The sequence below is a fragment of the Larimichthys crocea genome, chromosome III, assembly GCF_000972845.2.
Source record: "Larimichthys crocea isolate SSNF chromosome III, L_crocea_2.0, whole genome shotgun sequence".
Lineage (NCBI taxonomy): Eukaryota > Metazoa > Chordata > Actinopteri > Sciaenidae > Larimichthys > Larimichthys crocea.
Genome location: NC_040013.1, coordinates 1,873,287 through 1,899,047, shown reverse-complemented (window position 1 = coordinate 1,899,047; position 25,761 = coordinate 1,873,287). Strand labels below are relative to the sequence as shown.

The following is a 25,761-nucleotide window of genomic DNA, read 5'->3' as shown; positions in this document are numbered from 1 at the left end:
ACATAAAACGCCTCTTGCTGTTGGATTAGTACGTGATATTGTGATATAACAGGCGACGCATTAAAGGAAAAACTCAGATAAAGTGTCTTACTAAAGTGTTGGGCCTCCTTGTGCTGCCAGAACAGCTCTGATGTGCTCTGAAACTTTTCATACTCATCAAAAATATCGTGACCTGGATGTCATCTGGCTTCATTACGTTTCTACACTCATTTATTCAGGTTTTTCCTTTAATTAGTCGCCCGTCTGCATGTCTCGTGTCGTTGCACTTGCTGAATCGGAGCTGGGTGAGCAGCCTCTATGGACGTAATGGCAGAGGAGAAGAGAGTGAAGAGGACGCTGACGGAGGAAGCTAAGAAGAGAAAAGGAGAGAGTGAGCGAGCAAGAAGCCGCCGGACAAGAGTAAATGTGGGACTGACTTTTAGTGGTTGGTGAGAGCTTGGTGAAATAAAAGGCTGAAAGACAGACGCCGAGCTGGGCTGACTGCTGCTGGACTAGGCAGTGATATCAGCTGCTGCTGTGTGTTGTTATGTGTAACTCGTAAGAAGGAAGCTCGTGTGATCAGGATGTCGTCCGCCCACCCCTGATGACTACAAACCTATTGTTTCTAACTTAGAATGAGCGTTTACTCTACCTGCTGCAGCCACTGTGCATTCACCTCACGTGTATCGTGCCGTACAGTGCTGATACGAGGTAGTAGAGATCCTGTAAACCATACAAACTCAGGATAACCACTTAACATATTCACACGCAGTACAATATGACAGGAAGGAGCGATATTGCTTTTGGCTACAGCTCTTATTGCTGGCTTAATAAAACATTAAAATGGCTCAGATGATTAAAACAAACAAAAAAACAGCTGTGACTGCCCAGCACACGTCGATTCATCACACAGATACAGTCCTCATCTGTCACGCTGTAAATATTAAGACTTGTCCAACGGAAACACAACGTAAGGCCAGTGTTTGAGCAGAGCACTTAACCGCATGGCTGATTTCTCCTTTTAAACATGGCAGAACAAGAAAGTCAACTTATTCAAGATTTTATGATTTGCTGAAGTCGTGAGTGTTATATTTAATGTGATTGGAGGACTTCCCCGCCGCCCTACGTCAGGACCTTTTCACCCCCCGGTCCTGATCTCACTTGGGCTGTTCTTTGAGCTGGTGTTCCCTGAGAGCACCAGTGAAGGTGGCCGTCCACACGTGCAGGGCCGTCCCGGCGGACAGCGTGAGGAAGAAGAGGAAGGCCACTTGGAAACCGAACCAGTCCACCACGCCTCCGGCCAGGGCGCTGAACGTCAGCTTCCCCAGAACCTCCAGAGTCGCCAGGAAACTGTAGTGGGTCGCCTGGAGGAGCGAGGAGGAAGAGGTAAGAGGAGGAAGTCAAAGGAGAGGCAGAGAGACGGGAAGGCGGGGGGAGGAAAATAAAGACACATTGTAAGAAGGAGGGAGCAGTAGATGGGAAAGTAGAAAAGGTGACACTTCATCCTCTCCTGTAGCACAACTTATCATGAAGTTTTTGAACCGGTAATACGGAATAATCCCAAACAACAGACAAGAGAAGAAGAAGAAGAAGAAGAAGAAGAAGTGTGAAACAATAGAAGAGGAAAAATAAAAAAGAAAGACTGGAAGCCTGAAAGAGAAAGCGTGAGATCATGGCCTGAGACGATGGATGGAGGCCAAACGAAGAAGAGTATCTGATCCCAGCCTTCAGGCTTTCAACAGAGAGAGAGAGAGAGAGAGAGAGAGCAGCCTTCAGGCTTTCAACAGAGAGAGAGAGAGAGAGAGAGAGAGATTACCTAATCTCCCCACGCCTCCTCCCCTCCGCCCGAGAGAACAACATCAGGTGAGGCAGGTAAGTCCGACACAACAGAAGGACTCTAGTGACACCTAGACCATCGACCCAGCATCTTTATTCATCAGGCTCGGGATTGTTTTAAATCCTTACATGCAATAAAATAATATTTCATCTGTAAAAAGGTGGCAGACCTCTCCGCTGCATATCCATAAACATGAAGGACTGAAGGTGCTTTCACCTCGTACCTGTCGTGTCATTTACAGATCTACATGTTTTTGTGTGGAGATGTTGGACGTAGTTTGGTGAGAAAGAAAAGAGTCACTATGAAAGAGTCATGATTTCTGTAAAGAAACACTGCTGTTGAGTTTTTCCGCTCGTCGCCACACTTCGATCTCTTCTATGAATTTGTTGCTTTTACTCGCTTTGTTAACTGAACATCTTTTAGTTTTGTGCCGACGTCATCCTGAACATTTTGTTCTCAAACTGTGGCACAAGTATCGCTGGTGATATGCGAGTGGTGGGACAAATCACTAACATCTTAAACTAAATGAATTTAGAAACAACTAACAAACTACTACAACCTTTTTAGTTAAAACTTTGAGATCACAGGACTGTCATTTAAAATGTGCATTTCCAGTAAGGAGGTAAAAATGAATGGTTCAAAAATTCTGCTTCACAACAGGAAGAGAAGTGCAGATCTGGTTCTGGAACCGGTTCCATTCAGGACCACCTTGACAATGAATAATCTTTTTTATTCATCCTGTGCGAGCCGCCTGCAGCTGAACAGGGTCGACTTGATTTAAATGTCTATCATGATGGTGGAGGCCAAACATTTTTATGAGGTGGTGTGAAATAGATCCGAGAGATTAATCAGGAGGAAAATAAATAAATCTAAAAACTGAGGAACTCGAACCGAAACAATGCAGACAGATAAATAACACAAGGAGAAAGATTTATTTCTGATTTTAGGGTGAACTGTTCTGCATCATTTTTAGATTCATCAAAGAGGACAATCTACGATGTGAGGATTTTATCTCTTTGTCGTCCTGAAGTCAAATAATCGAAACAAAACTAAAATAAATCTACAGATTAATCGCGGATGTGTTGCAGCCTTTGCGTCACATAAATATGGACTGAAATAAATTTCACGGAGACAAAACCGAGCTGACACAAACGCCACATGTGCTTCTCCTTGCACTTTGTAATTTAGGACCAAACCACAGAACATTTCTCACAGAGACGATATGAATTGGACGAGAGTTTGAGGAACCGGTGGTGAGTATCTGAGACTGCGACTGTGGTCCGCACACCGAGGTAGAGAGCTCTGAGAGCCTGTGTGACCACAGCTAAGTGGAGTGCCTTTATTCTGAGCAACTTGTTTAACAGATTCGGTTTCTTTCTCCTGGGGATCGTTAACAAGCACTCACAGTATCAGCTTTCTGTCACTGGATAGCACTACCTTCAATAACACACACATATGCACACACACACACAGCACAGGAGGACTAATGCACTAATGCTCCTGGTGTGCACACACTCACACTGATCCACACACTAAAAAGCAAACAGTATATGTGTCATGAGAACCTCTCAAATGAACCGTGGTTCTCATCGCCACATGTCGTGATTGATTCGCTCCCGTTATTTATTTTATTAGGAGCCAGATCCAGATATCTGTGCTGCAGCCTGTGATTTCCACCCTGCGCCTCCGCCTGCTGCTGCTTCTGCTTCTTCGTCTCCACTTTTAAGAGTGACAGCAATTTAAATGATAATTTGTCACCTTCAGAGATTGACTGAGTGACGTCTCGGATGGCTGTGTGAACAGCGATCACCTCCAGGCAACGATGGCCCAGTTTACGACGGAGGACAAAAGGAGTTATGTCAAAGAGGAGAGAACGAGAGAGGAGAAAAAGTCGAGAGAGAGAGAGAGAGAGGGTTTAAAGGACTGGAGAATGACAAAGAAATAGAGTGAGGTAGTAGGTGGGACAATGTCATCAAGGAGGAGGAAAGAAGGGGGACAAAAAGGAGCAAGGATGAATAGAGGCGCTGATATTTTCCAGGTGGAAACAGCTGATGAGAAGTGTCAGGTATAGGTGATGATAGGTGTGTGGAGTTCCCTTCTCCAGGCCCAGACCAAAGGAAATGACCTAAAATTATATAACAGCACAATCAAACCGAGACAGAAGAGAGGAAAGGAGGCGAGGAAGGAGGAGATGACCCGACAGATTATTAATTAATATTAAGTAACAGCAGCCGGGTTACCTGAATGCTTTCCTCGGCCCTCTGAGTGCAGTGCATCATGGTCGTGAAGGTGAGCGTGGTGATGAGGCCGCCCAGGAAGTGTTGAACGCTCATGCTCAGGACGGCCATACCTGAGGGAGGGAGACAGAGCGCAGACTGAGAAGTTTTCCTGAAAGAGGCAGAAAAGACGTCAAAGCGAGCGAGCGGGAAACGGTGAGATGCTGCAGCGTCTCTCACCACCATCCCCCCACCGTATCGTCCCCAAAACACATGTAGTGTTTCCTCTGAGGGGAAGCGGCAGAGCGGCGTCGGTGGGGGAAACACAGAGGAACCACAGCGCCTGCCTATCTGTCTCTAACTCCCGCTGATGCTGAATTATTCACTCAAGCCGCCAGAGTTTTTCCTGAATAAGACGCTTCAGTCAGCGACACACAAGACGAGGCTGGAGATGCACCGACTGATCAGACTGGGAGAGAGCGGGGAAAGCGGGAGGGTTATCATGTAATATTGAAAAATCTGAAACTTTTTTTTTACTGAAATCTTTGTTCTGGGTTTAAAAAAGCAAAAAAGGAGGGTGGAGGAGGGTGGAGGAGGCCTCAACTTTCAGTCTGAGAGGTTTGATAGGGGAACAGACAACTCAGTCGGAGATGAATGGTGCAGATCTGAATCCCAAAAGCTTTGCGACTGGCTGTGTAACTGAATCAGATGTGTCATTCAGACATTAATAACTCAATGGCTCTCTGGAGAGAGAGCGAGAGCGAGAGAGAGAGCGAGCACCTGTCTATCAATGTCCTCTGCAGCATCCACCTGTATTCTGTAAAAAATACTCAACATCTGGCTGAAAAGATTCGACGACAGGACAGAGGTTCGGACGCCGAGTCCGACCTGGACTGTACGGACGAGTGAATTCAGCCACTGAGGCCTTACTTCACCTCTGACGGACCTCCCAGCCTGCACAGTGAAACCCTTTCAGATGATCCAGATCGTGACCTGGTCTTCAATCAACCCAAAAGGTCACATGTCACCCTGCTGCTGCTGCTGTTGTCCTACCAGTTCCTACCAGGTCTTGGTGCCACAGCACAGCTTCAGAGGTCGAGTGGAGTCCACGCCTCGATGGCTCAGGGCTGTTTCTGCAGTGACCCTGTTGGTCTTCTCCATGAATCGTGTATAAGCACACCACATGTTGTTATGTTTATTCTGTAGATGTACATGCATGTACATATAGATGCACGGCTTAAGGTCATGTGTACATTGTGTATTTATGTGGAACACGTCATATTTTTGTTTGTTTTTGTTATTTGCTGTTTACCTTTATTTATTGTAAGGTGTCCTTGGGTGACAGAAAGGCACCTATGAAAGAAAAATGTATTATCTTAAACAAAGTTAAGTAGTTCAGCGAGTTCAGTGCAAGCTCCGAGTGTAAACACACGTTCAAGTTCACGTTAGGATCTTTGGGTATGAAGACAACGGAGTCGCATGGGAAGTCAGAAATCTTAACCGCTTGCAAGTAATTCTCGGACTCTGATTTTCTTTATATCCTTGATACTTTCTGAGCAGCGTGGACGTTAACGAGATCTTAAATTGCATTAAACTTGCTGAAACCAGGAACAATGACCCAATCAAAAACGATCACGCCTCGCTATTCGTGACATAATGTGCGCGGCGTTCATTTTTCTAATGTCAGGTGATTACTGTCGGGTCGGCTGGCAGGTGTGTAAGTAGATATTAAAGTGATGTAACATCTGCACAAAGAGGGTTTTACACTTACTTTGTTTGCTCTTTTGTTTTCGGGTGACTTGAAACCGTCCGGCAAACTGTTGTCCTAAAAAGTTCTCCAAACATTTAAACCGACATAAAATGATGTAAGAACTGCTCACAGGACAAAGACGTTTCCAGCCTGTGATGAGGTGATACATGGGCTTTGTTCCGAGTGACTCAAAAGACACTTTGAAGGGGTGTCGTTTCGCTCGGACGGAGCATCCGCCCCATGTACAAAAGGCTCAGTCCTTTACCGCGGCGGCCCAGGGTTCGAATCCAACCTGTGGCTCATTCACTATCTCTCTCTCTCTCCCCATGTTTTGTGTCAAATATGTCAAACACACTTTGAAATCCAATATGAGCGGGCACAGCGTCTGGATCTACCAACAAGAAAACAAACAGATCTGAGCTGAAAAGAGGACAGCGCTTCATCTTCAAGGTAAAGATAAGATGGTGCACACTTTCAGACAGTCTTTCCTGGATGGAGAGCGCCCGTCCAACAAACCGTTGCACCCAGTCTATCAAAAGCAGAGCTGCAGTTTTGGAGACGCTGGACCTGGACCTGCATCAACCTGAGGACAAACATACACTGGGTTCCAGTCAAACGTGGTTCTTTCAGTCCGTCTCTCACCTTTCATGAGCGGTGATGGTTCCAGTACGGTGAGTAGCGAGCTCTGGAAGACCATGCTGATGGTCCGCAACACGAACACGCGTCGCATCAGAGCCCCGATGCTGAGGAGACACGAGCAAAAAACAAGCCGAGTATCAGACATACATTCACCAACTTTTTAGGTACGAGTGTTATTTATGAGCAGTGTGATGTGTGGTGACAGTGGCTCAAGGCTAGTGTCATTAAATTTGGAGACTTTTTTTTTTTTCATGTCACACACAATTACACACACACACACACACACACACACACACACACACACACACACACACACACACGTATGTAAGTAAACAAGTCCCCAGACACTAATTGATTCGCTGTTAGTGCAAGGAAATCATCCCCCTGTGGGTTTGGTTCATGACGTAATCAATAACCTAAGGAGATCCCCAGCATGAAGACGATAATTAATCACTGTTAACACACACACAGACACACACACATCAGGGATTAACAATGCCAATCACTCAGAGGACGCCTGCCACTCAAAAGGACTGGGTGTGTGTCTGTTTATGTTTTTTATGCATGTAATTATTTATGTCATGAGAGTAACAAACAGTTTGAGTCCACGATGAACATTTAAAGTTTCTCCATGATACAACACACACACACACACCGCTCGTGACCCAAGTGGTAAAAACTTTATTTATAAAGCACATTTAAAAACAACTGAGGTTGACCAAAGTGCTTTACAGGTTAATACAAATAATATACATATAATGTCATGATTACAAAAGGTTTAGATAAATGCTAAGATAATTAGATATAGATAATTAGAAGATAATTAAACTTAATTTAAAAACCTCAAATGATCCGGCAGATCGGAAATCATTCCAGAGCCGAGGGGCCGTGGCCACAAAGTCTCGGCCACCTTTGGTTTTTAGTTTTAATTTAGGGGCGACCAGTAGCAGCTGGCTCGAGGATCTCAGAGTTCTGGCGTTGATATGAAGAAGCTCGAGCTTCAAAAAAACAAACAGTAAAATTTAAAAATCTATTCTAAAAACAACCGGGAGCCAATGCAGCGACGCCAGGACAGGAGATATGTGGTCACGCTTGCGTTTGCCGGTAAGGAGACGGGCAGCAGCGTTCTGTACCAGCTGCAGGCGGTGCAGGCCAAAATAAAGCAAGGTGCAGTAATCCAATCTCGTATTAATAAAAGCATGAATCCTAAAAAGCAGTTCCTCTAACGTCCACTTGAGGCTGGCTCCAGAAGTGAGTCAGTCTCCATAAGTCCCCATGTCCAAATGTCCAACTTCACAGCAGAAATAAACATGTTTACAGCCTGGTACAAAAAACAGTTTTGGTCTCTGTAGCTAATTTCCCCGTTCATGACAACTGTACTGAGGGTGAATTTATATACAACTCACCTGTTCACATTATATTAAGGCTTAAAGTTATGCAGGATTAAGAGCGGGGACGCTTTGATTGACATGAAAGTGCTGTTACAGATGGCTTATTAGAGTCATTCAGCTCCGCCTCAGGTCTGCTGACAATATTTTTAATTGGCCAAAGAGGCAGAAGAGTCACCGAGCTTCAAGACGGCTCTTTTGAAACCTGTGGTCATGTTTTATTTTATTGTCTGCAATTTCAGATATCTATATTTTTGACAGCACCCCTGATGAAGACAGAAGGGAACTGCGGGGGGGTCGCAGCACGCCGAGAATGTGCTTCTTAAATTTTTGCTCGAGCGAATACAGATTTTAAAAAAGAAAAAACCCAGAAACAACTCATCCCTTTGAGTTTAGTCAAGGGGAAGCAGAACACCTTTGACTTTGCATTTCTGAGGATATAAAACATCCAACAAACGTTCACTAACACAGACCTTAAATCAACTAACTTCTGTTTGTTTCCCTTTTTTTATTTCTCCCTCCCTCCCTCACCCCTTCTCTGTATCTTCTCCCCTCCCCGCCCAGCCTTTCCTTACCTCTCTACTGGAAAACCAATCCTGCATCATTCACATGCTAAAGACATTCTTCTCTCTGCTGCTCCTTTACTTCCCGTCTCAATGACAGCCTTTCATATCACGCACTCTCAAGAGATGCCGATTGGTGTGTGTGTGCATGCAGGTGTGTGTGTGTGTGCATGCAGGTGTGTGTGTGTGTGCGTGCAGGTGTGTGTGTGTGTGTGTGTGTGAGAAAGAGAACCTGCCTGGCTGCCACCTCACACGGGCCAGGCCCAGATAAGAATAGCTATGTTCTCAGGTTGCCAGTGGCGGTTGTAAAGGGGGTCATTCACTGACCACTCAGCCGTTTCTGATGGTGGGGAGGATAAACCTTCCAACTGAGCTTTTAGGGGTGGACAGCACCTTCTCTGTGTGTGAGTGTGTGATAGGTGGAGGTAAGGATAGGGAGAAGTGTTCATCTGACACTGGACGGTACATATAATCTAATAATTAACAAAGATTGGAGAAATCTGTCAGTTTATATCTCCACACTCTGATTTATCAGCCGTCGTATCGACCCGTATCACACAGAGGAGTGTCTGTTAGAGGTCAAACAAGGTGAAATTAAAGCAACTTTCCTCTGATAATCGACCTCCTGTGGATCCACACTGATGTTCTCTACATCTGTTCTCACACTATGTAACTTTGGGCTCCGGGTCGGGAGAAGTACGTAACGCTTTACGGCACTAAGTCACACAGCAGCAACTATTTCACTGATTCTGGTGAAACTGGATCATATTTTATGGAGGAAATGTTTTCTGGTTTTCCCTCTGATGTCCTCCGGCTGCTCCGCCTCAACTCTCTGTGATTTACAGAGTTTATGATGGACAGTGAAGTAAACTGCTGACAGCTGTAGCTGCTGTTAGCTCATGTTAGCTCAGTCTGTTAGAGCTCAGAGCACCGGGGGAGTGTTAATGTTTGTACCACAGGAGGTTTGGACCACCAGGAAGAAGAAGAAGAACAGGAGGAGGTTTACAGGCCCTGGGGCTCAGCAGCTTCTATGGACATGATGGCAGAGGAGAAGAGAGTGAAGAGGACGCTGACGGAGGAAGCTAAGAAGAGAAAAGGAGAGAGTGAGCGAGCAAGAATTTGTCCTGCTGGAGTCTCTCTGTGATTTACAGAGTTTCCTGATGGACAGTGAAGTAAACTGCTGCCAACTGTAGCTGCCGTTAGCTCATGTTAGCTCAGTTCGTTAGCCGGGCTGCCTGGACTGTGAGCTCAGCGCACCGAGAGAGTGTTAGTGTTTGTAGCACAGGAGGTTTGGACCACCAAGAAGAAGAAGAAGAAGAAGAAGAAGAAGAAGAAGAAGTTTACAGGCCCCCGGGGCCGAGCATCTTCTATGGACATGATGGCAGAGGAGAAGAGAGTGAAGAGGACGCCGGAGTAAAGAGTAAATGTGGGACTGACTTTTAGTGGTTGGTGAGAGCTTGGTGAAATAAAAGGCTGAAAGACAGACGCCGAGCTGGGCTGACTGCTGCTGGACTAGGCAGTGATATCAGCTGCTGCTGGTGATGTTTGGATAGTTTTTCATCAGTAAGTAATATAATCTGAATAAATACTCGAGTACAGCTGAACGTATTTACCACAGTGGGACATACAATCATAAAAAATACCAAACAGTGTTGCTCTAAAATTAGGAAAGAGCCGTTCTCACACATTTAAACTGAAAGCAGTGAAGACTGTTTGTCAGTGTGTGAACATTTTACCGCCTTTACAACTTGACTCCTTTACAAGTGAGACGGAAGAGAAAGAGTGAAAGAGCCAAAGCCAAAGAGAATGACAATGACATCTTTTGAAAGCGCTTTTCACGAAAACAAAACAAAAATGTTGCCTTCGGAGGCTCGCTGCGTGTTTGCTAGTGTCACTTTACAAGAGGAGAAAACGTGGGAGCCGACTGAAAACACAAAAAGACTGACGTGACAAAGCGCGGAGACATCAACCGACGGGCACTTCATCATCATCCACAACCATCCTGATATAATCAGGCACAACGTTAGCCGACATCCACACATGGACGGATGCTTTGTTAAGAGTACAGTAATACACGCTGTGGGAACTAACATACTATCCCCCCACGAAGGCATTGTTGTTATTTATAGACATTACATCACACTGGCCACAGGCAGGACGCTGCTATGACGTGATCCGAGTACGAGCAGACGTAAAAAAAAAAAAAAACCTTACGCAACGATGGTCGGGCACAAAGAGTCGATGTGCTGAAGGGGAAACGTGTAAAGGTTACGTGTGTGTGCAGCTTTTTAACGGCGTATACCTGCACGTGAAGATCGTGGTTATCACGTCCAATCACCATAAATCTGATCTAACGCGGGAAGAAGTCTGACGTCTTCGTGTCTGAGAGTTTAATTCAGCTACAGTTGCACGTTGCCTCTGCAAACAAACCCTGAGTGTTGTGTGTGCATGTGTGTGCATGTGTGTGTGTGTGTGTGTGTGTGTGTGTGTTGGATTTGCTGCTCATGCTGTTCTCACACCACACACCCGACACAGGGGGTCCCTGAGCTCTCAAACAAGGCTATGTTTACTTAAATTACTGTACACACACACACACACACAGTCAGACAGGAACACACACACACACACACACACACACACACACACACACACAGAGCAATACAAAAAAGAAGTAAAGGATAGAGAAAGCTGCAGGAGAGAAGGAGTCAGTACACAAAAGGCTTGGAGGGAGATGATGGTGGTGGTGATACTGTAACGTCTGAGTTCACGTTCACGTGCTGCAGACGACTGTGACTTACCGTCTACTTTAACGGAAGAACAATGATTTTTACAGCTGTGACCATGAAGACCTGTGATTATTAATGATTTTTACAGCTGTGACCATGAAGACCTGTGATTATTAGAGCTTAATTAGTCGCTTAATGAATAAAAACACCAAATATGAGCAGCCTGCAGCTTCTGAAATGTGAATATTTGCTTGTGCTCTTCAGTAAACTGAATATTCAAATGTCGTTCGGACAAAACAAAGAAAACGAAGACGTCACTAGGAAATTATAAAAGCCATTTTTATGTATTTCTTGTAGTGTTGTCACAGTAATGGATTTAAACGTGACAAAGAGAAGCTTTACGTCTTTTTATTCATTGTTTTCAGTCATGTGACTGTGGCGTGGAGCCCTGGAGGCCAACATGACAAGCACCGAACACTCCGCAGGACCAAAGGCATCTAAATAATCTAAATATTCAACCCACGAATATTTTAGTCACGTGCGCCTCGCCGTAATATTTCAAACCTGACCCAGAGCGATGCAGAAATCCTGTACACTGCCACCAGATAGTTATATGTATTTTTTTATTTTCCCATTTGGGATCATGAAGGACAAGAAATTCCTTCACATCCTAAATTCAAATTCTGTCAAAGAGTTTGGTTCTTTCAACATGGTCAACCCGGACTTGTCTCCTCGTCTGTTAGCGCGTCCGACTGAACAACAACTATCCGCTATTTTAAAACGAACTCGATCTGCGTTGGAAGTCGCTCACTAACTTGGCTGGCGGGCAGCGATCCTGCAGGGATGTGACGTCACGTAAAACTGTGAACTGTTTTGTCTCTAGTGTATGTGCTGTACGTGGAGATGGAGAGAGATGAAGCTACAAAACGAATGATTATCCTGTGTTGGAACCAGAACAGGAGGTTAATGAGTATTGTACACGTTTCAAAAAACGTGCACTTTCACAGGTGTTACACACTTTTAAGGGTGTTTTCTTCTGCTTTCCCATTTAATTTTAAAGCCAGTGTTGATGAAGGTTACCTGAACTGAGCGAGCAGCAGGCCTCCCAGAGACGACCCACAGATGGAGAAGCCCATGGCGATGACGCCGTTCCAGAAGCCGAGCTCCCTGGCGGTCATGTGATGATCCAACAGGAAGAGAGGAAACATGGTGACCGCACCCTGCTCACCTGTGTGAGAGGAGAGAGAGTAAAATATACAATCAATCCTGCGAGTTTTATGACTAAGCATTACTGTAAACATGTGAGACACCTCCTGGATGCACGCGCCTCTTCCAATCACAGTCAAATACGACGAGGATGCAGCAAACTGTTTAGGCTGCAAGTCTGAACAACACGCTTTTCATGAGATGACAACTGCAGAATCAAATACGGATACGGCAGCGACACGCAGCGCACCTAGGCCTATTCCTGGAAAGTGTCAATAATAGATGCCTGACAAGAAAAAGAATACCCTCCGTCACTTTATCAAACGGAGGCCTCGCACTTTTCCTAAAGCACAAAGAGGAAGACACAACAAAAACACAAAAACTTCCGCAGATGAAACAGACCTCGCAAAGACCTTTCAGTCAAAATAAAAAGTTTCTGTCAGGCGGTGAGACTTTCTCTGTGTGGCGTCGAGTGTGGGGGTAATGTTCTGCTGAACATTACAGTAAAATATTCAGTGGCGCCGACTATACGCCATTATTATATTAATGGAGACTGACTTCAGAAAGACAGTGGGACCAAGGAGCTGCGTGAGTGACAGCTCGGCTCCCAGACTGCTGTCAAAGACGACGCAACACGACCGACGACTCACTCACTCACTCAGCCAGGAGACAAACAAAAATAGAGAAAGAGAGAGAGAAAAAGAAAGAAAAGACAGATGAAATGAAATGAAATAAATAAATGAAATAAAAAATAATAATAAGAAGAGAAAGCTGAGAAGCTCCCAGTGATACGGAGAGCAGCAGCAGCAGAACGAGAGGAGTGACAACCCGGCAGAAAATGTGGATTCTCACTTCTGTCACTGCAGGAAACATACACAGAGTGCACACAGACAGGGACGATGTTCAAGTTAATTAAATACGCCACTTTTCCAAAAACATATCTACCCGTCTGACAGAGAAATATGTAAAATATAAGTATACATGTTAACATGTAACACACGGATTTATTTGAATGTGTACACACTGTATCAAAGAGTTTTAATAGGATGATCTGTCTGGCAGTGGTTTTAATGCCTTAGAGGGTTTTATTTCACTTTTTTTATTTGCTTCATTTGAATTTTTATGAACGTTCAAATAAAGCAGAATGAGATTATTTTTGATTTAACCAAAAACCCAGAGACGAGACGGGCAGCAGCACAAACTAAGAACATGTCAATTAAAACAAATACAAATGAATTATACTATATAATATTTTATATCACTCTCCTCCTCTGCTGATTCACGCCTTCGTCACCTATCGACCACTGCACACACACACACACACACGCCCGTGACCACGTCACCCTTTGTCCTCCAGAACCGGGCCTCCTGACTCCACCACCACCACCCAGGACCAAGCACCCGAACCTGGAGCCTTCTTCTCTGTAGCTGCTCCTCCTCCCTCTGGAACTGTACCGACCTTCCAACATGCAAATCTCTGACAGAAACACCTTTTTTTAAATGATTATTATATAATTAAAACTATATATATATATATATCATATTAAAACACGGAGCAGTCCAAACAATAATAAAAGTGCAGTACAAGCTATGTGAGAGTTCAACATGTAAAAGTCTCTCAACTGCGACAAGTTCATGTGTCCAACAGAAGAACGCAGATATGACAACCCAAGAATCATCTTGTATATAAATGAATAAAGCTCACAGGGGTGAGTTTTACGGTTAGTGATCAATCTGTGAGCTGTGTCGGGAACACGCGTAAGAAAAGATCCTTTAATCGAATGAAGGTAAAAACGTGGCAGCAACATTAGAAGAAAAACTAGTTTCTGAAATTAAGAGATGAAGAAATCTGAAACATTTTAGATTTAACAAATCACGACGTGAAACTGCGGATTATCTGCGGCGGACTTTAAACCTTTATAATATATCACATTACATTATTACCACCGCGCACACACACAGAGGGATCCGGTCTGATACACTTACACCCTCTCTGTGCATTATTCACATTTTAATCTCTGTCATCCTCCGTGCTGAACTGTTTCGAGCCGTGCGGTAAGCATATTAGTCATAATAAAGTAAACATTGGCAGCGGCGGCGGCGCGTGATGCCTGGTCTTGTTTACCCGTGGTTCTGTGCTCTCGATCCTGTCTGCCTGTTGTTCAGCTCAAAGCTCGGAGCTTTCACAGTCCTGCCTTCAACTAATTATTTCTTTAAAGAGGAGGGCTGGGGGGGCGGCGGGTCGGGGTGGGGAGGGGAGGGCGTGCAGACAAACACAACCAGGCTGATTATTCCTTTCTATAAATATTCTCAAAGCAACAATTGTCCATTTCAGCAGGGATTTCATTAGACATCCGCAAAGATTAAACAAGCAGAGTGAAGGGGGGGGAACGAGAGCAAAGGGGGGAGAGGATGAGCGAGTGGAGGATTACGAGAAAGTCGGTGATAACGAGAGAAACGATAAGGAAAGAAAGAAACACAGAGGAGCGAGGGCAGGAGGTGAAGAAGGGCAAGAGAGGAGAAGAGAGGAGGAAATAATCATAAAAGATGAGTGGAGAGAAAGGAGAGCAGCAGGGATGGAGGAGGAGGAGGAGGAGGAGGAGGAAGGGAGGCAGATGAACAGAGACATTGTTAGGAGGTTAGTGAAGAGGAAACAGAGCAGGGATGGCAGGCTCAAAGAAAACTCTGTGTTTGTGTTTACATCAGAGACAGACAGCGCAACGTAACACGGAGTGACAGACAGAGGAGGAAGAGAGGAAGAGAGGGATGTTTGATTCGTCCTCAGCGTTCAAAAGGTGCTTCACGACAGCAGCGAGTATTTACGAGACTTGTAAGCAACTGCGGCGGCGTCCAAGATGTCGAAAGGAATGAAATAAAAATCATATTCCACGTCACAGATTTCTGTGTTTTAGTTCTTGCTTTTGTTTCTTGTGTTTTCTTGAAGGTTGGAAAAAGGCAACAGCGATTATTTACTAGACAACTATAGCGGCGTCCAAGATATCGAAAGTAAATAAAATGATTTACTATGAAAAGGCCTTGAAATCATATTTAAAGATGAAGATCGAGGAGTTTCGGTGATTTCACGTCACAGATTTCTGCGTTTTAGTTCTCGCTTTTGTTGTAGTAGTAGTAGGCAAGGAGTAGAAACGTGGCGGTTCAACATGCCAGACTCTGGAGGAGAGGACTTGATGATTTTAAGGTAACAAAAACAAAACGATTCTCATTTTCAGGTGGTTATACGCTGATGAAAACACACACACACACACACACTGGACCTTTAATAGTTTCTGTTGGCACCATACACTGTCCATATTTTATACTGTCATTGGTTCAGATGTTACTCTCGACAACAAAAGGTCCGCTGTGTCGGATTTAGGCGACTCTCTTTTATTACATATAACATCCATAACTCTGTTTTCATCGGTGTATGTGTGTTGTTAAACTGACATGTTCTCACTGCCTCTAGGCCCTTTTTGTTCTTCTTCACCTCTAGACACTGTAATAGCTGTTTACTTTAGTTATGAATATTCAATGTTATGGATAATTACTGAAGTTTACACACAAAGCTTTAGGCGTTTAAAATTAATTTATTAACTGACACATTCGTTTAGTGGATTTCATAAGACATCAGGTGATTTACAGCAGAAAAACACAGACTGAAGCTTATTTATCAGGAAAGCAAAAGACAAGAGTAAATGTCCGAACATCTTTTTTAATTGTGATTAAACACAGACAGTATCTCTCTAATCTTGGCTGTTGTCTACACTTCACATCCATGGCCATGAGTATAAATGTATGTATGCATGGCAGAAGGGGGTTGGGTGGTGGGATCAGAGAGGGATTAGGGTGAGTGTCAGAGGTCGATGAGGACAGCGGGGTCAAATCCCGACATCCACGCTGCAGCTTAGACAAAAGAGCTGGCAGAGCAGCAGAGATCACCGAGGACACGCAGTCCTCCGGCAGAACAACATCATCGCTGCCTGCAGGGAGCATGGTACAACTTATTTGAGCACGGCACACCTTTGAGCGTCTCTGCAAACAAGACTAAACAGACTGTCTGCACACACTTTTATAATATCCATGTTAGTCTACTGACATATTCACACGCACAGCACGAGTCTTTGCCGCGATCCTGCAAGGTTACTGGGTTCACTGCGTTTCATTTTCTATAATGTTAAAGTCTACTGACGGTCTTAAAGCGAATACAAACACCTATTTAGTCGTATATGTTAGTTTGTTGGACAAAAAAAGTCGTAAATTTAGTTTACAAATGCTGGAAAAATGTGCACAAGTGGCTAGACCAACCCACGAAACAACGGTAATTTACCGAGTGACTGGAAACATTTAAACATTCACCAGCCAGTTTGAGCAGTGGACAAAAAAGTTAAAGTTGAAGGTGCAATCTGTGCAAGAGTCTCAACACACTACCAAAAGTCTGAAACACTTTATAATAATTAATTTAATGAGCTACTGTGTGTTTTCTAACATCAGTTATTTATATTTAAGTACACAAACAAAACAGGCGGATCAATCAGAGCTGAGCAGGTCACTGAAACCAGATTCATTCACCGCCTCCGTCTGATCAGAGCGATCACATGACGGCGAAGGGCGTCACTATTTAAAAAGAAATGTGCTGCATGTGTTTCTCTGTTATGAATGATGTAGTTTGGTCACTTGCTGCTGAAAAAACACCTTTCAGATTCGTTCTTCATCGCTCTTTCCGTGCTGATATTCATAAACGATCAACGTCTAAAACCTAGTCTAAAGTTATTTAAATAAAACATCTAGAAAACTAGAAAAATAACTAAATATATACTGTTTTTGTCATGAGTATAGAACACATTATGTCTAATATTATATTTTTGCTTATTTTCTTGTCATTTTGTTGTCTTATTGGGGATCCAAAATAAAGATTACTGCTGGTTTCTGATCATTTAAAAGATCCGGCGTGTCAGATTTAGGGGAATATCTAGAAATGTAATATAACATGCATGTTTTCATTAGTGTATAATCACCTGAAACCTCTTCCACATGTTAAACCGCCATGTTCTTTGCAGGCATGCTAGTTTCTCCTCTGAGTCGATGGATATTCAGTTGGCTACGATCTGCAACCTCACCACTAGGTGTCACCAAATCCTCCAAACTGATCCGTTAAGACACAGAATCGACTTTGGATTTGGATTTAGCTCTTGATGTAAGACTTGCAGACAGATCTTGGAGCCTCTGTGTCTCTGCATGGACAAGTGCTCTCTTCCTCTCTCCGGGCACCATGTGGTGGATGTTCATTAATTCATCCGCCTCCTTCAGCCTCCCTCCTCCCTGCAGGAAAACTCAAGTTTCTCTCATTCCCACTCTTCCACTCTTCTCCCTTCATCTCCCATCACCTCGCCCAGCCACGTCTCTGAAACTGTAGACTAATATCAATCCTGCATTTGCTTTTAATCAATTAATTAATGGCACAATATATTTTATTGTATTTTATTGTACTGCTTCACTTTACCCTCGTAAGCTCAAGACAAGGCCTCAATAAAACTCAAGTGAAAGGTAAACATGCTGCAACGATTATAGATTTTGATGTTTGATGGATTATAGATGATTATAACGCATCATAACGGTATAATATCACATGAGCATCTTGTTTATTTGTGAGGACATCTATTATGCAGGTGTTAAGACTTTCTGACTGACTTACCCACCGACAAAAACACACATTTTTTGGATGTATGATGCTTTTACTGCTTCGATGTTTTCGCCGTGTAAAGTGTCTTTGAGCATCCAGAAAAGTCTGCTGGTTCACTTTCCCTCAAAGTCAAACTCTGAACTCGTTACTCGTTAATTGTAGGTTCGGTGTAGCCAAGTTAATACGGTGAAATCTGTTCTTCACTGCAACGCTAGTTCCCGTAAAGTAGAGACGATTTTACTGAGCGATCACAGATAAACTTTTTGCAGAAGATGATTGGGCTCATTTAAATCTATCTTAATCCAATCTTAATTATTTCTGTGTTTTTTTAAGTGTTGTTAATTTTCCGGTGAATTTTCATGTTTATTGTTAAAATATCTCATATCTCTCTTTTACTACGAACTGTCATTAAAGGGGAGTGTTGTGGGACAAAGCCTTTCTTTTTTTGTGTTCATCCATCCATTCCTCCGTCCACCTGGTCAGTTCCCAGAGGAAGACACCATCAGGATCCGCCTCTTTTCACCATCACTCACATCTCTTGTCAAAACAAACGAGGCTGCCGACTTTAAAAAAACAACCCGCTCTGATGTGCAGCGTCACTTTACAGTATGAAGGGTCTTAATTCAGAGCAGCTGAAGTGTTAACCTGGAGGTAGAATAACGTTGTTGCATTATATTTTAGCAGCTTCACATTCGAGCACGGGAGTTTGTGTCTCCACGACAACAACAACAACAGGCTTCATCAAAACCTTTTATATCCAACTGGAAACTTTGTCTCTTTCCAGGACTTCCACCTACTTTCCTCCCCCTTCCCCGTCCCAGTCCCAGTCCCGGTCTAACCCAGACAGTCCTCCCATCATGCCTGTGGCCTCAGATGGCACCGGGGGTCACAGTTCAGACACGAGGCTCCCTGTGATTGGACAAACTCTGAGTTCATTAAGGATAGATGAGGGAGAGGGAGTCTGCGCTTGTTGTTGGTGGTGGTCTCTCACACAAACACCCCTTGAACAAAAACAATACTGTCTCACACAGGCGATCACAGCAGCACATCCAGACCTGATACGGAATATTACACAACGATTTATTTTCTTAAGGTGAGAAATACTTCGAGTACCTCGACGAGAAAGTGCTAACGAGGGACGACACTAATCTCCGGACACGGAAAACACTTTGAGTAACTCCTGTTGTAATCATGAGCATCAGACGGTGTGTGTGTGTGTGTGTGTGTGTGTGTGTGTGTGTGACAGGGAGAGTGTTAGGAGCGGGGGGGTTTACTCCCTAGACAGATTAACGGGGTCCAGCCGGCCTTCATATTTAGTCTAGCAGTGTTCATCCGATTACCGAGCCACCCTTAACACTCTCTCACACACACACACGTGATTTAAAAACAAAAGATTTTCAAGCACATACACGAGTAAAGACTATGCAAATGTGAGGAGACAATTATATTCCCACCACCCACACGCACGCACACACACACACACACACACACACACGTAAACACACAGATGATGCGTGATGCACCGTCTTACATTTGAGTTTGTGTACAGACACAAAGACACTCCTAATCCTTACATAATCCCCTTCTGCTACCAAACACCAAACTCATATCAACTCTCTCTCTCCCACACACACACACACACACACACACACTGATCCAAAAACTTTAAAATTTTTCTTTTTGGGACAAACTGGTTCAAACTGTGAACTCAAACGAACGCTGTGCTTGTGTTCAAGTGACTTAACTTTATATTTTTTTACAACTGCTGCATTAAAATGTGACGTTTTATCTCCAGCAGGCTCCGTGTTTGTGTTTTTATTTAAATGTATATACACAAGATCCGCTGCTGAGACACAACAAACTTACACAACTTCTTCCACGCACTCGGTCCTCATGGACGCACCGACAGAGACATCTAGTGGTGAGTTCAGAAAAGTTCTCAGCACCACAAACAAGAACCAGCCTTTTCAAGGCTTCTCTCTGATGAACTGGTCTCCAGTTTATAGACTGATGTGCTGGAACACTCCAGTTCATGCTTGTTCTCTCTGGTCGGTGATGATCTGAACTCAAGTCGATGAATCTAAGTGAATATGTTCTGATTTCTCTGATTCGAGCCTCTCAGTTATACATACTTTCTGCTTGCTTTAGTCCACTGTGACAGCAAACTGAATTATCTTTAAGTTGACAAAACAAACAGCATCACCGTGAGCAACAACAACAACTAATCGAGCATTAAAGGTGCAAAGATTAGTCGGTTATATGAATCTGAAGCCATTTTGATAGTTGATCGTCATTTATCAATAAAAACTAAATGTCCACTCTCTGGTTCCAGCCTCTTTAATGTGTGGACTTGCTGCTTTTTTCTGTTTTATATCATTAGAAACTGAATATTTTTGTATATATCTGATTGATTAGATTTTAACAGGACAGTTATCGTGGCCAGAATAGTCTGTAAAATTTGTGTGGACGCCACAAAGCCACATGTTATAACTCTGCTCTCCTAATCTAACGTCTGTGATCCACACTGACCTGTGATCAGCTGAACGGTGTCTCTGTCATTCGTACGTCTGTTCTCACACTATGTAACTTTGGGCTCCGGGTCGGGAGAAGTACGTAACGCTTTACGGCACTAAGTCACACAGCAGCAACTATTTCACTGATTCTGGTGAAACTGGATCATATTTTATGGAGGAAATGTTTTCTGGTTTTCCCTCTGATGTCCTCCGGCTGCTCCGCCTCAACTCTCTGTGATTTACAGAGTTTATGATGGACAGTGAAGTAAACTGCTGACAGCTGTAGCTGCTGTTAGCTCAGTTTGTTAGAGCTCAGAGACCGGGCGAGTGTTAGTGTTTGTACCACAGGAGGTTTGGACCACCAGGAAGAAGAAGAAGAACAGGAGGAGGTTTACAGGCCTTGGGGCTCAGCAGCCTCTATGGACATAATGGCAGAGGAGAAGAGAGTGAAGAGGACGCTGACGGAGGAAGCTAAGAAGAGAAAAGAAGAGAGTGAGCGAGCAAGAATTTGTCCTGCTGGAGTCTCTCTGTGATTTACAGAGTTTCCTGGACAGTGAAGTAAACTGCTGCCAACTGTAGCTGCTGTTAGCTAATGTTAGCTCAGTTCGTTAGCCGGGCTGCCTGGACTGTGAGCTCAGCGCACCGAGAGAGTGATAGTGTTTGTAGCACAGGAGGTTTGAACCACCAGGAGAAAGAAGAAGAAGAAGAAGAAGAAGAGGATTACAGGCCCCGGGGCCGAGCGGCCTCTATGGACGTAATGGCAGAGGAGAAGAGAGTGAAGAGGACGCTGACGGAGGAAGCTAAGAAGAGAAAAGGAGAGAGTGAGCGAGCAAGAAGCCGCCGGACAAGAGTAAATGTGGGACTGACTTTTAGTGGTTGGTGAGAGCTTGGTGAAATAAAAGGCTGAAAGACAGACGCCGAGCTGGACTGACTGCTGCTGGACTAGGCAGTGATAGCAGCTGCTGCTGGTTCTGGTTCTGGTTCTGGGCTGACTGCTGCTGGACTAGGCACTGATATCAGCTGCTGCTGGGGACCTGGTTGATATTTACCACGGTGGGATTAAACTGTTTGAAACTTTATATCAGACTCACCCAGTTTGTATGTCAGCACATACAGGACGGTCCATGGCGTGCCGGGCACGGCCAGCAGCTTCCTCCACACCCTCCACGGCCTCACGGCGTCAGCTCCCTGCCCTCCCCTCCTGCTGCCGTCCGGCTGCTGGCCCCTCACGCTCTCATCGTCCAGCACGGGGGCCCCCCACACGAACAGGGCCACGCCTGCGTACACGAACGTCAGCAGCATGAACATCCAGCTCCATCCCGCCACGTCGATCACAGCCAGCAGCCCGCCTCCCGCAAACACAGACCCGGCTTTATAGCCCACGACTTGGGCCGTGTTGCCGAGCCCCAGCTCCCCGCGACCTTTCAGCAACCCCACCGCCGCCCCGTCTACAGCGATATCCTGGACGGATGCCAGGCTGTTCATGGCCAACAGAGTTCCCGCTACCCCCCAGATATGTGCTTCTGGAGCCAGGGTGGCGCTGGAGAGGCATGTCAGAGCCAGCCCAGAGACGGTCCCCACCAGCCAGCGACGCTTGGTGCCAACCCGGTCCACCAGAGGAGCCCAGAGCACTTTGAGGACCCAGGGGAAGTAGAGGACCTTGGTGAAGCCGATGCGGGTGAGGGAGTGACCGGCTCCACGCAGGTAGACAGGAAGCAGGGAGGACTGGAGACCGTAGGGGATGCCCTGGACGAAGTACAGCAGGCCCAGGAAGACTAGTTTGTCATTCATGATCTACCTTTTTTTGGTCCATCGGTCAGGGCATTGTCTGTAATATCAGGCTGTGAGGGGGGACAAATGGACAGACAGGTGAACCAGGTGACCTGAAACACAGAGACAGAAGAGTGTGAGCTTCAGAAGGACTTATAACAAAGGCTGTAGGAGACATGAGAGGAGACATGAGAGGAGACATGAGAGGAGACATTTAGGAGACATGTAGGAGACATGTAGGAGACATGAGAGGAGACATGAGAGGAGACATGAGAGGAGGCATGAGAGGAGACATGAGAGGAGACATGAGAGGAGGCATGAGAGGAGACATGAGAGGAGACATGAGAGGAGACATGAGAGGAGACATGAGAGGAGACATGAGAGGAGACATGAGAGGAGACATGAGAGGAGACATGAGAGGAGACATGAGAGGAGACATGAGAGGAGACATGAGAGGAGACATGAGAGGAGACATGAGAGGAGACATGAGAGGAGACATGAGAGGAGACATGAGAGGAGACATGAGAGGAGACATGAGAGGAGACATGAGAGGAGACATGTAGGAGACATGAGAGGAGACATGAGAGGAGACATGAGAGGAGACATGAGAGGAGACATGAGAGGAGACATGTAGGAGACATGAGAGGAGACATGAGAGGAGACATGAGAGGAGACATGAGAGGAGACATGAGAGGAGACATGAGAGGAGACATGAGAGGAGACATGAGAGGAGACATGAGAGGAGACATGAGAGGAGACATGAGAGGAGACATGAGAGGAGACATGAGAGGAGACATGAGAGGAGACATGAGAGGAGACATGAGAGGAGACATGAGAGGAGACATGAGAGGAGACATGAGAGGAGACATGAGAGGAGACATGAGAGGAGACATGTAGGAGACATGAGAGGAGACATGAGAGGAGACATGAGAGGAGGCATGAGAGGAGACATGAGAGGAGACATGAGAGGAGACATGTAGGAGACATGAGAGGAGACATAAGAGGAGACATGTAGGAGGCATGAGAGGAGACATGAGAGGAGACATGTAGGAGACATGAGAGGAGACATGTAGGAGACATGAGACGAGACATGAGAGGAGACATGAGAGGAGACATGAGAGGAGACATGCAGGAGACATGCAGGAGACATGAGAGGAGACAGGTAGGAGACATGAGAGGAGACATGAGAGGAGACATGAGACATCCCTTACTGACTGCTTGACAGAAATAAAATCAACTCTTCTTAAACTGAACAGTGACAACGCTGAGGTTTTCCTCATTGGCACCAAAACCGACAGTTTCTCTATCGCTCCATCTCGGCAACATCGACAACATCACCCGGTCCGCCTGTTTCCACCTACAGCTGCCTCCGTCCCTCCTTACTCCTCATTCCACTGCCAGCCTGGTTCATAGCCTCGTCACCTCCCTCCTCCTTGGCCTCACCCACAAATCTCCCCATAAGCTCCAACTGGTCCATGCATCATCACCAGAACCCTCTTCCATCCACCACATCACTCCTGTCCTGCAGCAGCTACACTGGCTCCCTCAGATCTTCCTCCTCCATCCACCTGACTGTCCCCTCCCCACTTTATTCACAGGTGACAGAAAGGAGCCTATGAATCAAATCAGATTTTATTTGTGTAGTCACAAAGTCACAAAGTCACAAAGTCACAATCATTACAATCTGTACAGGGAGTGACACCCACAAAAAAACCTTTAACAGGTAACATGCATTAATGAGACAGGTATGTTTACAGATGGAGAGAGAGAGACAGACAGACAGAGAGAGAGAGAGACAGAGAGAGAGAGACAGAGAGAGAGAGAGAGAGAGAGACAGACAGACAGAGAGAGAGACAGACAGAGAGAGACAGGCAGACAGACAGAGAGAGAGAGAGAGAGACAGGCAGAGAGTGAGAGAGAGAGACAGACAGACAGACAGAGAGAGAGAGAGACAGAGAGAGAGAGAGACAGACAGAGTTTTCATCAAGGGAGATGTGACTGTATCTTCATCTTTTATGAAATAAAATGTATCATTATTATTATTGTTGCTGTTGTTATTATCGCTGCAGTCCTAACCCTTTTAAGGAGCCTTAAAAGGACACTACCCTCTATGACTCCAGGCTAATGTTAGCACACACACACACACACACACACACACACACACACATGTTTAATGAGTCAGCTGTCTCACGTGCGCTCGTCGTTTCATTCACACCAGAACACGCACGTGACTTTAAACTGACATTTAAACTGCTGAGCTAGCCTAGCCTAGCCTAGCCTAGCCTAGCCTAGCCTAGCCTAGCCTAGCCGTGATGCTAAGCTAAGCTAAGCAGCTTTAAAAACACGTCACAGCGGCGCGTGACAGCGAGTCCGCGTGCTGCAGTGAAACAGGTAGTTATGAATCTTAAACACGTACTTAGGAGGAGGTGAGGAGGTGCTGAGGAGGAGGTGCTGAGGAGGAGGAGGAGGAGGAGGTTAGCCTGTTAGCTCGTTAGCACGTTGCTCCGCTTGTTTATAGTGGAGGAGCTGTGAGAGGTTGCCAGGTCCTGTGACAGCTGTCCCCCTTCTGCAGATCAGGGGGGGGGTCTAATGTAATATAATAACACCCACAGTGCCTGCTCTGTCTGTTATCTTTAATTACTGTCATTAATTAATGTTAATTACTGCAACATAATACAGGGAACACATTTTATTACACAACCTGGCAACCCTATCCCCCCAATCACACTAAAATCCCTTTATTTAAATAAACCTGTTTATTATAAGTTATTTATTTATCCTCATGTAGTTGTACATGGGTATGTATATACTGTGTATCCACCTACCTCATGTACACCAGTCCTTTACTCTGTCAGTGTCTATAAATAGACACACATATCTATATTCATGCACATATATGTGCGCCTGTTAAACTGTATGTCTATACATGTACAGTAAACAAATTCCTCGTGTGTGTACACACACCTGGCTAATAAAGTGATTCTAATACTGCATACTCTAAAAACACTGTTCTGAGTAAAAGTCCTGCATTGAAAATGTTACTGGAGTAAAAATATGTAAGTATAATCAGAGAAATGTACTATAAGTATTACTTAGACATGACAGAACAAAGATTAATGTGTTTTTATTGCTCTAAATGACTTGAAAAGTTGCTAAATTAATAGTAATAATAATATATAATAATAAATTGTTGCCATATAATTGTGGAAAGTATTTGAAAATCAAAATTTTCTCTAAAAACATTTTTATTTTATTGAAAACAGGACTAAAGAAATCAAACTCATCCTCAGTGACATGTGTCACTTAACATTTACACAGTTAGATTTAATTACCCAAAGTGAAACCTTAACCTCAAATTTAAGTTATTTAGGAAAACGTAATTATGAAAATACTAAAAAAAATGAAAAGCAGCTTATATCTGTGAAGTTGAAATCATGAAAAATGACTTTGGTTGAAGAACCAGCTGTAGTTTAATTTATAACATTTATAAGTAT

General features: G+C 44.6%; 1 protein-coding gene across 1 annotated transcript; it reads right to left on the bottom strand.

The window, feature by feature from the left end:
- Positions 1–408: 408 nt before the first annotated feature.
- mfsd3 (major facilitator superfamily domain containing 3) lies at positions 409–24,826 on the bottom strand. The gene is made up of 6 exons (XM_027277993.1): positions 24,684–24,826; positions 21,589–22,380; positions 12,179–12,326; positions 6,425–6,525; positions 4,057–4,166; positions 409–1,343 (listed from the first exon to the last, which is right to left on the bottom strand). The coding sequence occupies exons 2-6, from the start codon at positions 22,286–22,288 to the stop codon at positions 1,137–1,139; spliced, it is 1,266 nt and encodes a 421-aa protein (XP_027133794.1). The 5' UTR covers positions 22,289–22,380; positions 24,684–24,826; the 3' UTR covers positions 409–1,136.
- Positions 24,827–25,761: the final 935 nt, after the last annotated feature.